This window comes from Labeo rohita, chromosome 19 (genome assembly GCF_022985175.1).
Source record: "Labeo rohita strain BAU-BD-2019 chromosome 19, IGBB_LRoh.1.0, whole genome shotgun sequence".
NCBI classification, from domain to species: domain Eukaryota; kingdom Metazoa; phylum Chordata; class Actinopteri; order Cypriniformes; family Cyprinidae; genus Labeo; species Labeo rohita.
Window position 1 is genome coordinate 18,664,796 of NC_066887.1, and position 17,213 is coordinate 18,682,008.

At 36.6% G+C, this 17,213-nt stretch overlaps 1 protein-coding gene and 1 long non-coding RNA gene across 2 annotated transcripts; one reads left to right on the top strand and one right to left on the bottom strand.

The window, feature by feature from the left end:
* Positions 1-118: 118 nt before the first annotated feature.
* Positions 119-1,534, bottom strand: LOC127181478 (uncharacterized). The gene is made up of 3 exons (XR_007829782.1): positions 1,395-1,534; positions 682-725; positions 119-370 (listed from the first exon to the last, which is right to left on the bottom strand). It is a non-coding gene; the product is annotated as an uncharacterized LOC127181478 (long non-coding RNA).
* Positions 1,453-15,773, top strand: fbxl2 (F-box and leucine-rich repeat protein 2). Its single transcript, XM_051136233.1, has 14 exons — positions 1,453-1,905; positions 2,514-2,575; positions 4,059-4,113; positions 4,211-4,285; positions 4,552-4,646; positions 5,048-5,212; positions 7,569-7,695; positions 8,415-8,489; positions 8,599-8,729; positions 8,812-8,872; positions 9,000-9,044; positions 10,589-10,645; positions 10,805-11,017; positions 13,571-15,773. The coding sequence occupies exons 1-14, from the start codon at positions 1,657-1,659 to the stop codon at positions 13,676-13,678; spliced, it is 1,518 nt and encodes a 505-aa protein (XP_050992190.1). The 5' UTR covers positions 1,453-1,656; the 3' UTR covers positions 13,679-15,773.
* Positions 15,774-17,213: the final 1,440 nt, after the last annotated feature.

Sequence of the window (17,213 nt, forward strand, 5' to 3'; positions counted from 1 at the left end):
TAATGCTACTGGAATAAGAACCTTTCCAGAATGTTCCAGAATTCTAAGAAAGTCCCCTGTTAGCTGTGTCTTTTTTGGTCAAATTCAATGCTTCTTATTTTTATATCAATCTGTTTTTATTTCTGGCATTCATTTGTTGACAAAACATTCTTTTCATAGTCTTCTGGCTCATTCACACAGTCTTTGGCAAACTGGTAGCAATGTTCTTGGCTTCCATCTTGTTGTCCTGCCATGCGCACCATTCTTGTGCAGTCCCTGTTGGTGGACTCCTGGACAACCTTAGCCAATGCAAGAAAGGCCTGTAGATGCTGACGTTATACAGAGGTTGTTTGGAACCTTCTGGAATCTTGCTGTTGGAGTGATTTTACTCCTAGGAAGAATAACAGTGATGTTAAACTTCTTCCATTTTGAAGACAAACTCCTTAGTTCTGTATCCTTTTTCAGCCTCAGACTGTTGCAGAAATATGGAGTTTTTAGCATGACTACACATTAGGCACAAACTGCATCTCTTTCCGGTAATTACCTTATAATAAATAGTCCTGCTAAACACGTCATGTTGCAATAGCTGAATAATGACTAACCGGGAAATACTGAAAGACGATTCAATAGCTGAATAATAACTAACCGGAACATTTTCAAGCGCCATTCACAGACTGAAAATCATTAAAGATCATAACTCACCTTCAATGCGGCTCTCTTTCGCCCTCTGCTGTTGACCAGGAATACTGCAATGCAAAAACACTATAAATATCTATTCATGTACAGAAATTAACACTTTATAACATTCAGACTGTATGAGTTTGCAGGGCTGTACTTTTTTTTTTTTTTTTTTTTTTTTTTTTTAGATTTTGTACCATACCAAAGTATTATTGAATTTAGTCGCATTTCCTAGATAAAATAATACATTGATTTTTACTATTGAATTTAGACTTCCAAAGTACATAGTACATTTTTGCAGGTCGTAATGGCATCGCTGACATGTGTAAACAGACAGCAATCAGTTTAGGACTATTCAACTATCAATAAACTATAAAGCTGTATTTAACAATCTCAACTAACTGGTTTCAGGATACTGGATGTAGTTTAACATCTTATGTTAACAGAACCTTACAAAACATGGACATTTTGCAGAAATGTAAAATAAAAATACATAAATACAGTTGAATTTGGAAACGTTTTACTTGTGTATGTTGGTTAGATGCTTCTAAATTAAAATGATCAATTTTGAAAGTATCCATATTTTTACATAAGCATATTTTCTGTGCCAAAATATTGTTTCTGACATTTTATTCTGTATGAATGAAGTGTCTCTGTTCATTCCCCTGCACATCCACTTGTGTGTCAACCACTACACACCTATGCAACCTCATACATCATTATCAAAACAAACCCACCACGCGTGTTTTTCCCGCAAAAGTGACGTCACGACAGCCACTCTTTGGAGCCCCTAGAGCGCAGGAGCGCGCCTTAGCTCCAGTGCTCATAAAAAGGATTATTCTTTAAGCTTATTTGCCAGACACCTCTTGCATTTTATTGGCGTCGTTTAAAGATTAAGCAGCACTCACTTGAGGCAGGAATTTGCGCTCGAGCGGAAATGTAGTCAGAGAGGCAGCTCGGGAGGCGGAAGTGAGGTTAGAGCAGCAGTCTGCTCCGTCCATGTTATTATTGTTATTTTGGCTGTGTGATGGTTCACGGACGGCGGCCAGCCCGGGATTTCTCCGGTTACCAGCGCAGACACGAACGGCTAGCAGGCCACACGTTACAGCTGCGCGTCTGTGTCACGATAGTTTGATCGCCAGCGTTGACAAAACGCGCAAACGTCGCTGTGCGCAGCGCTTGCCGAGGACTGTCTTTATTATTGACACTGCAACAGACATGAACGGCATCACCAAGGGCAGATTTGAGGTAACTCATATCGACTGAACTGTGGACGTGGCCGTTGAACTGTGATATTTTGCCTGGGGAAACGAAAACGGGCGGTGGCAGGTTGTCTGAGCGATGACAGTGTGTTTAAGCGTCTGTTTGTGTTGGTGGGCGCGCGCGCGCGCGTGAGGGACTGACTGCGTGCGTGCCCGCGCGTGTATGTCTGCAAGGGTACTGAGTGTGTGTTTTGGACCGAGCAGAGCTCTATTTTTACGTGCCGTGTTTAGGCTTTTGTTCGTCAAGGGTAATCCCGTCCTAACACAACGGCACCAGCTGACCGTGTCAGCAACGGGCGCTGCGCCTGAATCCGTTTAACGTTAGAGTTGGCTGGTGTTCTCGGAGTTTAGATCAAGCTGATTGGCTTGCTGACGTGCCCTGAATGCGACGGCTTGAGAAGATGTCACAAAGCAGCAGTGTTATCTAAGACACTCGCTGATGCTATTTGTCCTTCTTGTGCAAGTGTTATGGGTGAAGTTGCACCAGGCCGAGGCGTGTCTGAACCAGCTTTGAGCTTATTGATTGTGTGCATGAGCATAACTGGTGCTGGCTGAGCTTTATGTAATGCATCTGTGTCATTTCATATCGTTCAGGTGTTCTCAAACAGTGATGAGGCCCTTATCAACAAAAAACTTCCCAAAGAGCTTCTGCTCAGGTGAGCCCATCATAATTAATAACTCTTATTGCAAGCGATGGCAGATTTTGTTGTAATAAATTTTGGACATATCTATCTGTATGCCTGTCTCTGTATCACTCATCTATCTATCTATCTATCTATCTATCTATCTATCCATCGGTCAGTCTGTCTCTATCTATCCTATTTATCGGTCTGTTTATCTCTATCTCTCTAACTCTGTCTGTCTGTGGGCCTCTATCTATTGGTCTGTCTTTGTCTTTATCTATTGGTCTGTCTATCAGGCTATCTGTCTCTATATATTTTTCTGTCTTTCTGTCGATATCTATCTATCTATCTATCTATCTGTCTGTCTGTCTGTCTGTCTGTCTGTCTGTCTGTCTGTCTGTCTATCTATCTATTTATCTATCTATCTATTGGTCTGTCTATCTCTACATATTTGTCTGTCTGTGTATTGATCTATCAGTCTGTCTCTATATCTATTGGTCTGTCTGTCTTTGTCTGTCTATTGGTCTGTCTATCAGGCCGTCTATATATTTTTCTGTCTTTCTGTCAGTATCTGTCTGTCTGTCTATCTATCTATCTGTTTGTCTATCTATCTATCTATCTATCTATCTATCTATTGGTCAGTCTGTCTGTATCTATCTATCTTATCTATCTGTCTGTCTGTCCGTCTGTCTCTACCTAACTATTGGTCTGTCTGTCTGTTTGTGGGCCTCTATCTATCTGTCAGTCTGTCTGTCTCTATGTATTGGTCCCTCTGTCTGTCAGTCTCTATCTCTCTGTCTGTCTGTATCAATCTATCGGTCTGTCTGTCTGTCTCTATGTATTGATCTGTTTTTCTATCTGTGTCTATCTATTGGTCTATCAGGCTATCTGTCTCTAGATATTTGTCTGTCTGTCTGTCTGTCTGTCTCTGTCTTTCTATCGGTCTGTCTATCGGTCTCTATATATCTGTCTGTCTGTCTGTATAGATCTGTTAATCTGTCTGTCTCTCTGTAATGATCTGTTGGTCTGTCTGTCTGTCTGTTGGTATCTATCTATTAGTTGTCTGTCTTTCTGTCTGTCTGCTGGTCTGTCTGTGTCGATCGGTCTGTCTGTCTGTCTATCTCTATCGGTTTATCTATCTATTGTGTATGTGTGTGTCTGTCTGTTGGTCCCTATCAATCTGTCGCTCTGTCTGGCTCTATCTATCTATCTATCTATCTATCTATCTATCTATCTATCTATCTGTCTGTCTGTCTGTCTGGCTCTATCTATTGGTGTCTACGTCTGTCCGTCTGTCTCTATCAGTCGGTTTATCTATCGGTCTGTCTCTCTCTCTCTCTCTCTCTCTCTCTATCTATCTATCTATCTATCTATCTATCTATCTATTTTTTTTTTCAAATTCAAATTTCTTAATTAGCTTGACATACTTTTGTACAGGAAGTGGGTAGAGAGGAAAAAACAGAATAATAAATAAAAGAAATTAACAAGTAATCAAACACCTCTGTTTTTATTTCAGGATTTTCTCCTTCCTGGATGTAGTTACGTTGTGTAGGTGTGCCCAAGTATCCAAGGTATGTTCAACTGCTTGTTTAGTTAAAATTAAACAAAACTGCCTAGATTAAAATAGTTTTGTAACAATGCGTCCTCCTTTTCTGTGTGGATGAACAGGCGTGGAATGTTCTTGCATTAGATGGAAGTAACTGGCAGAAGATTGATCTCTTCAACTTTCAGACAGATATTGAGGTGAAAAAGCATGTGTGAAGTAAATGTTTTGGTTTGTGGTTTCAGATACAATCTTGTGTGTTATTGGGTTTTGCTTTGTATGTCTGACTTAGTATTTTATCAGTAATATCTTGCTATGTGCTTTAAATTGTCCGTCTGGGCGTTATGTGTGTGGGATTAACACTGGGTCAGTAGGCTTTTCTACTGAATCCATAGACTGTAACGTCATCCCTGATCCTCTGTGCCTGAGCTCTCTTTCTGTCTCTCTCTCTCTGTCTTTTCATTAGGGACGTGTCGTGGAGAACATCTCGAAGCGATGTGGGGGGTTTTTGAGGCAGCTCAGTCTTCGGGGCTGCCTCAGTGTGGGAGATGCCTCCATGAAGTGAGCCACATTACTTTTTGTTAATTAAAACATGCACTGTATGATTGCACAGTTCATGCAATTAATGAAACTGTCCAATCAAAGTATAAAATAGCATTTGGCTGTATTTAAGCAACTCAAAGTGGCAAGTTCTGAGTAAATCAGTTTTTGTCTTAAGTGGCTGTGATTTGTAATTTTTTTTAATATTAAAATATCTTTCTAGTAGCTGATTGGATTGTGCAGCAGTTTAGCTTTCACCGTTACAAAAGTCTTGTCGGTGGAAATGTCATATTGTGGCTGGTTAGGAGATGGTGTAAGGATTATTTGTTGCTGTTGTTGTTTTGCACCCTGTTTACCATGTTTTTACTGTGTAGTTTTTCTGTTTAACATTGTCAGCTGAGAGGTTTCATTTGATTTGGCAGAACCTTTGCTCAGAACTGTCGCAACATTGAACATCTGAACCTCAACGGCTGCACCAAGATCACAGACTCCACCTGTATCAGCCTTAGCAAGTTCTGCTCCAAACTTCGCCACCTTGACCTGACCTCCTGCGTGTCCATCACCAATCATGCACTTAAGGCCTTAAGGTGGGGGGAGTTAAATGGAAAAGTGCTGGGTTATTAGTTTTGATTGTGTAAATAATGTTAAATATCATGACCATAAGTCCTGTTTGGGTTATCTCAAATCATGATGATTATTGGACAAAATATTGACGTAACTGAGCGTAAAATAGGACAACAATAATATTGCTTCATTTTGTTAGGAGTGAAAGACTCAAATTTTAAACACTTGATGATCTCAAAGCTAATACACATGGACCAAAAATGCAAAACTGTGATTTTGTTTTGATGAAGTCTTTAAAACATAACTGGAGAGTGTTAAAGCCTAGTTTTGTTTTTATTGTGTCAGGAGGTTGACTTTGTTAATGATTATAAGTCTGTCACCTCTGTCACATTTCTATATGATGAATCTTTTCCACAGGTGTAGTAGATTATAATGTATGAGCTGGTGAAACAGGAAATTCTGAGAGTGAATATTTAAACAGACTAAGACCAATTATTAACTCATTGGTAGACATTTGAGATAATGTCTGTTTATATTCCCACCTCTTAAAGGGATAGTTCACCCAACAATGAAAATTCTGTCATTAAAGGAGAAGTCCACTTCCAGAACAAAAATGTACAAATAATGTACTCACCCCCTTGTCATCCAAGATGTTCATGTCTTTCTGTCTTCAGTCGTAAAGAAATTTCGTTTTTTGAGGAAAGCATTTCAGGATTTTTCTCCATATAATAGACTTCATTGGTGCCCCAATTTTGAACTTCCAAAATGTAGTTTAAATGTGGCTTCAAAGGGCTCTAAGCCAAGGAAGAAGGGTCTTATCTAGAGAAACGATCAGTCATTTGTTTTCAAAAAATAAACATTTACATACTTTTTAAGCACAAAAGCTCGTGTAGCACAGGCTCTAGGATGCGCATCCATGATGCTACGAATTAGTAATGGGTCATTCTTGGAAAATTCTTTCATTTTGAACGAATCTTTAATGTGACTCGGGAAGAACGAGTCATCTCAGGGAGTGATTCGTTCAGTTGTGCATGCGCAACATCCTATTAGGTTCTGTACTGGAATTAGTTCACTTGTTTTGAGTCTTCAGGTTTTTGGAGTCTTCGTTCATCTTATGGGGCTGTCACGTGATGAACGAACGACTCAAACCCGAAAACTTTTCAGATAAGAGGTGTGGTGAGCTAATCATAGACTAAAGACCCAATTAAACAATGAATTAATGTTTTCTGTTTCTTATAGCATTATAGTTTTGTCTTGTTTTCGTGTGTGATCAGCATTTGTGTAAGCAGTAGATGTGTTAGGGAAGTCACACGTAACATTTTAATTATATTTTGCTAAAATGAACGAAATGACTCAAAGATTCGTTCATTTTGCTGAACGAGACTCAAAGGTCCAAGTCTGTAAAATGATCCAAACTTCCCATCACTACTACGAATCATGTGTAAGTTCATCGTCTATGTACTGAGTATGGCGAAAAACGCCATCTTATTTTCTCCTACAAGGAGGACATTGTTGTACCTTTTTGGTTGTAAACAGCATTTGACTTGCTTGCACTTTCTTAGTCTTTGTGCGTTTGCTTTGTAAACACCGGGTGTGTAGTGCCGCCTACGTTCTGCATGACCTTTCGACGTGATCTAATGGTACGTAGCATCGTGAATGCGCATCCCAGGGCCTGTTCTACATGAGCTTTTGTGCTTAAAGTATAAAAAATGTTATTTTCCGAAAACCCTCCCCGGCTGGTATCATTTAGAGCCCTTTGAAGCTGCATTTAAACTACATTTTGGAAGTTTGAAATCAGGGCACCAATGAAGTCCATTATATGGAGAAAAATCCTGAAATGCTTTCCTCAAAAACCATAATTTCTTCACAACTGAAGACAGAAAGACATGAACATCTTGGATGACAAGGGGGTGAGTAAATTATTTGTGAATTGTTGTTCTGGAAGTGGATTTCTCCTTTAATTCTTCACCTTTACGGCATTCCAAACCTGTAAGACCTTTGTTCATCTTGAGAACACAAGTTAAGATATTTTTGATAAAATCCGAGAGCTTTTTGACCCTGCATAGACAGCAACGCGACTGACATGTTCAAGACCCCAAAAGTTACTAAAAACATCATTAAAATAGTCCATGTGACATCAGTGGTTCAACCATAATTTTATAAAGCTATGAGAATAACAAAAACTAACTTTATTTAACAATTTCTTCTCTTCTGTGTCAGTGGACAGGCATTCACGAGAGTATCATAATGCAGTAGCTTTAAATAAATAACTTTTAATACAATAAATAACTTTATTTTGTAAAGATTTAGATAGATGCAGTGGTGTTAACATTATTTTGTTTGCGACATACCCTTATGTTGGCTCTTTCTGTTTGCTAGTGAGGGCTGTCGGATGTTGGAGAATCTGAACCTGTCCTGGTGCGATCAGATCACGAGTGATGGCATTGAGGCTCTCAGCCGTGGCTGCACAAGTCTCAGAGCTCTGTTTCTGAGAGGCTGCACACAGGTACATACAGTTGAAGTCAAAAGTTTACATACACCTTGCAAAATCTGCAAATTGTTTATATTTTTTTTTTAATTGTATTATTATTTATTTTATAACTAAATAAGAGGAACCGTTTCACATAAAAGATGTTTAAATATAGTCCGCAAGAGAAAATTATAGTTGAATTCATAAAAATAACCCTGTTCAAAAGTTTATGTACACTTGTTTTTTAATACTGTTGTTACCTGAATGATCCAATGATTTTTTTTTGTTTGTTTGTTTAGTGATAGTTGTTCATGAGTCCCTTGTTTGTCCTGAATAGTTAAACTGCCCACTCTTTCCAACAATGACTGTATGATTTTGAGACTAAAAACAACTGAGGGACTCATATGCAACTGTTACAGAAAGTTCAAATGCTCACTGATGCCCCAGAAGGAAAAACGATGAATTAAGAGCTGGGGGTGAAAACTTTTGAATGGAATGAGGATGTGTACATTTATTATTTTTTTTTTTCTCGCCTAAATATCATATTTTTTTAATTTAGTACAGCCCTTTGGAATCTACAGAAGATACTTAGGTGTTCCCCAGAAGACAAAATAAGTTAAATTTACCCTGATCTTCAAAATTAAATAAGTTTTCACCCCCCGCCCTCAGCTCTTAATACATTGTGTTGTCAGCTGTGTAACACTTTGAGAGAAATCGTCGACAATGTAACGTAATTGTTAAATGCATCATTTCAGCTTGATGATACTGCACTGAAGCACCTTCAAAAGCACTGTCCGGAGCTCATGACAATCAACATGCAATCATGCACAGTAAGACTTTGATTCATTACTATGCTAGAGTTAAATATTGCTTATGAAAAACAAAGACAGACTATGTAAATTTGTTGGACATAATTAAGATACTTTATCTGTCTTGCAGCAAATCACAGATGACGGCTTTGTGAGTTTGTGCCGCGGTTGTCACAAACTGCAGATGGTCTGTGTGTCTGGCTGCAGCAACATCACAGACGCTTCTCTGACTGCCCTCGGCCTCAACTGCCAACGGCTCAAGTAAAGCTTTCTTCATCTGTACGCAGATAAGCACACATACCCACACAGAGTCATTCATTCACATCGCATGTGTCTTCCTCAGGATTCTGGAGGCTGCTCGCTGCTCACATGTGACTGATGCTGGTTTTACTGTTCTTGCCAGAGTGAGTAATCACATAAACACCTTGAAACAACAAAACATAAATGCATTGGATTTAGACAGCATGCTTTGTGTTAGAAGACACTGCCGATGTGAGAGGATTCTTAAACAAACTATGCCTTCTGTTTTAGAATTGTCATGATTTGGAGAAGATGGATTTAGAGGAATGTATTTTGGTGAGTTAAGTAGCTATGTGGTGTATATTTCCTAGTCATCATGGACGGGTTCACTTTTGTGCATTGAAGGGTAATGTATACACTACCAGGCAAAAGTTTTTAAACAGTAAGATCTTTAATGTTTTTTTAAAGAAGTCTCTTCTGCTCACCAAGCCTTTGTTTATTTGATCCAAAATCCAAATTTGATCCAATATTGTGCAGTAATATTGTGAAATCTTTTTACTATTTAAAATAACTGTTTTCTATTTGAATATATTTTAAAATGTCATTTAATCCTGTGATTCCAAAGCTGAATTTTAGCATCATTACTCCAGTCTAATTTTCTGTTCAAGAATCATTTTTATTGTTGTCATCATCAATATTTTATCAGTTGAGTACATTTTTTTCAGGATTCTCTGATGAATAGAAGGATCCAAAGATCAGAAATCTGAAAAATAAAAAGCTTTTGTTATATTATACACTATACCATTTAAAAGCTTGGAGCCAGTGTATTTTTTTTTTTTTTTATTCAGCAAGAATGCTTTAAATGGATCAAAAGTGATAATAAAAACATTCATAATGTTACAAAAAATTATATTTCAGATAAATGCTGTTCTTCTGAACTTTCTATTCATCAAAGAAACCTGAAAAAATGTAACTCTGCAGTTTTCAATATAATAATAATAATAAATGTTTTTTGTACAGCAAATCAGAATATTAGAATGATTTCTGAAGGATCATGTGACTGGAGTAATGATGCTAAAAATTCAGCTTTGAAATTACAGGAATAAATTATATTTTATCATACATTCAAATAGAAAACAGTTAGCTTAAATAGTAAAATATTTTAAAATTTTACTGTTTTTGCTGTACTTTGGATCAAATAAATGCAGGCTTGGTGAGCAGAAGAGACTTCTTTAAAAAACATTAAAAATCTTACTGTTCAAAAACTTTTGACTGGTAGTGTAGTAATTCGGTAAAATTCACTTTTCTATTTTAGTAAATGTTTAAAAAAATTAATTTATTCCTGTGATGGCAAAGCTGAATTTTCAGCAGCCATTACTCCAGTCATCAGCGTCACATGACCAGAAATCATTCTAATATACTGACTTGGTGCTCAAGAAACATTTCTAATATCAATGCTGAAAAAAGCTGTGCTGCTTAATGTTTTTACAGAACTGATTTTTTTGAAATATAAAATATTTACTAGCACTTTGATCAATTTAATGCATCCTTGCTGAATAAAAGTATTAATTTCTTTAAAGAAAGAAAATCTTACCAATTCCAAAATTTTGAATGGTATTGCATTCATATGGGGTAAGTTGTCACAAGGCAGCCTACAACAAAATTTAAACAGTAAAACAACTATGACATACATTTATGGTATGCTAATTCATAAAATATTAACTATTCTAATTTATCATTAAATGCCTACCTGTACTATATAGTCAAGGTATCTTAAGGGTTTCTTTTTACTGTTGAGTTGTGTCTGTTTCCTTGCTGCAGTTTATCCTGATTCGTCAGCATGCTGATATTAATGTTCTGTGTCTGTATGTCCCATTCAGGTGACTGATAACACTCTGGTTCAGCTCTCAATTCACTGCCCTCGGCTGCAGGCGCTGGTGAGTGTTTGAGATGGAGAGTGTGTGGGAGTATTGCTTCCATGCTTGTTATTTATGGCTTTCTGTAAAGGAATTATAAAGCATGGCCATTTGTTTTCTGAAGCTCACTCTTTATAGCCTGCTTACTTTGGTGTATATATGTGTGTGTGTGTTTTCTAGAGCTTGTCTCACTGTGAGTTGATAACAGATGATGGAATCAGACACCTGAGCAGCAGTGTGTGTGGTCAGGAGCGTCTGCAGGTCGTGGAGCTGGACAACTGCCCCTTGATCACAGACATCACACTGGAGCACCTCAAGAGTTGCCAGCGCCTGGAACGCATCGAGCTCTATGACTGCCAGCAGGTCACCCGCGCAGGCATCAAACGAATTCGGGTCTGTGGAAAATAATCGCTAGATATGTCACAACGCCCACACATAGTCTCAAATGTAACAACCACATACTGACAAAAATGATCTACATTGAGGTGCAGACTCAAATGTGCAGCGTCTGTTTGAAGTGCCAGCAAGAGAGTGTGTAAATACTATAGGGCCCTATAATTTCCACGGAATCCAGTCATAAAAACAATTTACTGAATAACGTGGAATGTCACGGAAATTGTCAAAGTTTGGATGAATTAATTACAAATAGGTTGTTACACTTAAATCAAAATGTGATACAGACTAGTATCTGTAAATATTAAGCCACAAAAATACCAAATGAGGACATAAATACATGTACAACATCTCCAGAACTGCTCTGAGAGTCACTTCATGAGCATTTGACCATTCCATTTGAGTAAAACTAGCTCATACACACACACAACTGTAAAGGAAGTCACAGCAACTCGTCAAAATAGAAGTCTGGTTTAACTTGAAGACATTGTGCCAGAAATATATTACTATTGTTCAGTAGAATTTACATAGCCTTCTACTACTACTAAAATGAAACAAACATTACTTTTTAGGGTGTAATGACACAACATTTCTTCCATGTTTTAATTTTAATAGTAAATCCCCTTTGTTTGCCAAAAAATAAAGTTTGCTTAATTATTAGTAGTTAAAAGATAAATTAAATGAATTTCTAATGCCTTCATTTGATAAACAGAAAATGTTAAATAGACAACACAGAATTTCTGAGGGGAAAAAAAACATTTCATAAGGCTATTTTAAGAATAAATTTGAATAAATTAAGTATGCATTCAAATTAGACATGCTAAAACACAGAATTTGACAACAGTGAAACATATGGTGACGAAAAACAAAACATTTCATAGGGCCCTAAACTTGTAATTTTTAACTTTTTAATAAATTGATGTGAAATTGTTTCATGATTTTCATGAAAAATCAAGAAAAATTAAAATGGAAAGAATGGAATTTGGGAAAAAATAAAACAGAATTTGGGAAAAAATAAAACTGATTTCATAGGACCCTAATACTAGGGATTGGTTTTGAGTACTGTACAGCAATAATCAGTCATGAAAATATTACTGATCACATTACAGTCTCACATTACAAAGACTCATTTTTAATTTGTTATTGGTTACAGCGTCATTTTGGGAAGTAAACTATGGCCTGTTTTATTGCATTCTGGGCCAGCATCAAATACTCAAGGCACATATTTTTGTTGTATGCATATTTGCACTTTTCTAGTTAATCAGTTGCAGAAATTTTTAATTATAAACTTGTTTTAAGAAAAACAGCTTTGCATATATATATATATATATATATATATATATATATATATATATTTGCCAGTTGTTTTAGAGATGTTGGAGGAGGGAATTTGCTTCTCACTTTTCTCTCCAAAATGGCCCACAGCGGTCTGATAATATTCAAGTCAGGTGATTTGTCTGGCTGGCCCAGATGTTGAGGTTCAGTTTGGTCAAAGATTTTAGATGTACAAAGAGATTGCACTTCTATTATTTATGAATGGGAGAGAGTGCAAATGCGGCTTCAAATGATCCCAAATGACATTGTAAACGATCCCAGCTGAGGAAGAAGGGTCTTATCTAGCGAAATGGTTGGTTGTTTTCATAAAAATAATACAGTTTATATACTTTTTAATACCACTCGTCTTGTCTTGCTCTTCCCAACCTCTGTTTTTTACGGTTCATGACAGTTAGGGTTTGTCGAAAAACTCCCATCTCATGTTGTCCCACAACTTCAAAATCATCCTGTATCGCTGTTTTACCTTTTTTGTCAAGGTTGTTTGATCTCCTTTGCATGTTCACTTTGCAAAGACCGGGTCAGAACATCTGCAGCGATGTAGGATGATTTTGAAATGATTTTTGAAGTTGAGGGAGAAAATACGATTGGAGTTTTTCGACATACACATTAACTGTCTTGAGCCAGAATACACAGAGTTCAGGGAGAGCAAAACAAGGCGAGTATTTGAGAGTAAAAAGTATTTCAATTGTATTTTTTTAAATGAAAATAACCGATCATTTCGCTAGATAAGACCCTTCTTCCTCGGCTGGGATCGTTTACAACCGCATTTAGGATCGTTTGAAGCCGCATTTAAACTGCATTTTGGAAGTTCAAAATCGGGGCACCATATCAGTCCATTATATGGAGAAAAATGCTCAAACGTTTTCCTTAAAAAAACACAATTTCTTTACGACTGAAGAAAGAAAGACATGAACATCTTGAATGACAAGGGGGTGAGTATATTATCTGTAAATTGTTGTTCTGGAAGTGGATTCTCCTTTAATTATTGGTTATCAGACAAGCACTGGACACTAAAAAAAAAGACAATATTGCTTTACTGTAGACTAATGTCTTCTGTGTTAATCTTGAGTTTTGGTCCAAACCAAACGTGAGAAGCGATGTGATTTGTTTTTGTTTTTTTTGTTTTTTTTTTTCTTTCTTGGTTCAGAGTGTGGAGAAAAATGATTTGAATCCAGTTACGTCACAGTCTGGCTCATTCTGCTGTTGTCTCTCCTGTAGGCTCACCTTCCTGAGATCAAAGTCCACGCTTACTTTGCCCCGGTCACACCTCCTCCTTCAGTGCACGGAGGCGGCCAGCGTCTCTGCCGCTGCTGCGTCATACTCTGACAGAAGGAGGGGCTTCTGGTAGATCCCATAGAAAGTCAAGCTGTCAGACAACCTCTAAACTCTGCCCTGCCTCTGCTCCACACCACTACGAGATGCTGTGTGGGGCTGTGGCTACGGGAGGCATGGCTTGTTCACTGAGCGGTTGCCTGGCAGCAGGATGGACCTGAACAAGTTACGCAAAATAAAATACAATGCAACGTGACAAATACTACGTACATAAAAATACCACCTACTGGATATACAAAAAGAAAAATCAAGGAGCTACCATGTAAAATATTTCATATTTGGATATATAGAAAACAAATCGAAGGAAGTACTTCAAGCATTATGGAACTACTGAATACGCAAACAACGTTGCATTTCGATGCCGTTATGACGACTACACAGTGTTTACGTCCTGCTCCTCCTCCTCAACCAATAGGAATGCTTTCTCTCATGACAAGAACAAATAGAACACAAAACGAGCAGCAGGATGCAAGTCTCTGGAGTTTTGTAGGATACGCCTCCCGCCGATTGATCACGTGACTGAGAGCAGGAAGCTTTGAGCGTTTCTGTCTGGTTTCGCGTGTGTGTGTGAGAATGTTTAAATATAGAAAACAAAATATAACACTACGATGAATCAACCCGTATTAAAACTGGAGTAAAATGTTTTTTATTTTCTCAGTAGTGCTCACCCTAATTTTGAGAGGACGACAAAATCACAATTGGAAATCACGAGGGGAAGAGAAGGACTGAGATTGTGCATGCGAGATCAAGTGGATTTTGCTCCAGTGTGGAGTTACAGGACGTCACGATTGATGTGAATGTTCAAATTAAGACAATATACATGTGCTAAGGGTTGGGGGGAGGGGGGTACATCAGGAATAGATTATCAGAAGTTTCACAATGTTTCAGTGCAATATTGAAAGCCCAGGCGTATGTAACTGTGGTATGTGACAGAACACTCCGTATTCAGGCATTTCCTTAATATTGCATATTTTATGTCCAATCCCTGTATATTTACTGCCAATTAAACACTTAATTTAAAGGCACAGTTCACCCAAATATGAAAATTCTGTTAGCACTTTCTCACCCTCATGTCATTACAAACCTGTATGACTTTTGAAAAACTGTTTTTGTGTCCATTTGATGTTTTTTGGAATGCAATGTTCTACATAATATTTTTTGTGTCATACAGGTTTGAATCAACACAAGGATGAGTAAATGATGACGGAATGTTAATTTTTGGTTGAACTAGATCAGATCTGAGCCTAATATGTAAATAATATACACAAAGAATGACCAGTATAAATACGCCAAGGCGAAACTATTAAAACTTAACTAAGCGATCATGATTTAAAGTTTTGCAAAAAATGAATCTTCTGTTATCTTCTCACTCTTATTTTGCTCTAAAACCTTGAAAGTCTTGATGTGTGGAACACAAAAATGTTAGTCCATATTCAAGTTCATTATATAGACCAGGATGCAATGAAAACGAATGGTGACCAAGAGTTTCATTTTGCCTGAAATCTCCTTTTGTGTTTCATAAAATAAAGAAAGTCATACAGGATTTGGTACAAAGTGAATGATGATAATGATAAACTCTTTTGTCCCATGCATAAAACTGATGTTCAACATAGGTTTGATGCATGGCATTGCATATTTAAAAACATGATGAAAACATGATCATCTACTCATTGGAAATGTTTTTGGTCAGTGTGAGTGCCTTTGATTTTTGCAATTGGAGGGAGGGGTGGGTTACAGCCACAGAAATGCTCAGGGCTGCGATGTAGTTCATTTTATCTCTTTTGTATTCCCCCTATTTAAGTTGGTTTTGCCATTGGAAATGATGATGGTGATGAAGAACGTCATCATTTCCTGCAAATGCATACATCAGTGATTCCAGTATTCTTTATCTCGACCATGCAACCACTTTAGAAGGCAATGCTAAACCTGTCTGCGCAACGAAGTTTGTTTAGAATTGTTCTGTAACAGTTAATCGGTTCCCCTCCTTCTCTCCCATATTTTTTGACAAAGATGAAACAAGTTACCTGAATGTCCTTGTGTTCTGGTTGTTAATGTGACATTTCTTTAAATAAAAGATCTGAGCAGTGTGTCACATTCTGGATTGGTTAGTTCTTATGGTTTCATGTACTCTGTTCATTTGTTGATATGATTCATTTAAACAGGACGTAAAGCCTGTGACTCTTTAACAAATGTGTGTCCTGTGGGCATGTTTGCATATTTGAAAATGTAGTTTATCAAGCTTACAAATTAAAGTAGTAATGTCAATACACGTTTTATAAAAGAGTTGCAACCAATTAACAAAAAGCTAGCTGCATATGAACTGCTTGATAAATATAAAATAGAATAAATAATAAAAATGGCACAGACAATCATTATCGCAGTTCAAACAAGAACACATATATATAACATTAAGGTTAAAAAGCAACTTAAAAAGCAACTTCTTTAAAACATCTTTTAAACACACACACACACACATATATATATATATTTTTTTTTTATTTATTTATTTATTTTTTCCTTTTTTAAAGAAGTTGCCCATCAAGGCTGCATTTATTTAATCAAAAATCCAGAAAAAAATTAATATTGTGGAATATTATTTCAATATAAAATAACTGTTTTCTATGTGAATATATTTTCAAAATGTAATTTATTCCTGTGATGCAAAGCTGAATTTTCATTACTGCAGTCTTCAGTGTCACATAATCCTTCAGAAATCATTCTAATATGCTGATTTATTAGGAATGTTGGAAACAGTTGTTCTTTAATATGCTTAATATTTTGTTGGAACCTGTGATACTTTATTTCAGGATTCTTTATTTCTTTAATAAATAAAAGGTTAAAAAGAACAGCATTTATTTAAAATAGAAATCCTTTGTAACAATATAAACTAACATTTATAACAAGTTTGTGGTAAGTAAAAAAACTTTTTTTAAGAAATTAATACTTTTATTCAGCAAGGATGTATTAAATTGCTAAAAAGTGATAGCAAAGACTTACATCGGCTTTTTCCAGCACTGATAATAAAAGAAATAACACTTTAACTGAGACACTTTAACTGGAGTAATGGCTGATGAAAATTCAGCTTTGCATCTCAGGAATAAATTATATTTTAAAATATATTCAAGTAGAAAACCATTATTTTAAACTGTAATAATATTTTTAAAATATTGCTGTTTTTCTGTTTTTTTCATGAGGTAAATGCAACCTTGATGAGCAAGAGAATTCGTTAAGAAACATTAAAAATCTCACTGATCCTAAAATGAATGGCAGGGTATTGTAACAATAATTAATTGTTAATAATACTGTATATATGTATGTAAAATAGGCCATATTTAGTACATTCTATTAACGTAGGTCATTTTATTATGAATACACAAATTTATGAATGAATCTTATATGAATCTGACAAACATATAACCCCACTAGGGGGAGATGAGAGAACATTGAAAATACAATTTGTGTTGTGTAAAAAACAAGCGTGTTCTTATTCATCTTTTTGGTGCTTTTAAGTGCACAAAATGGGTTTTGA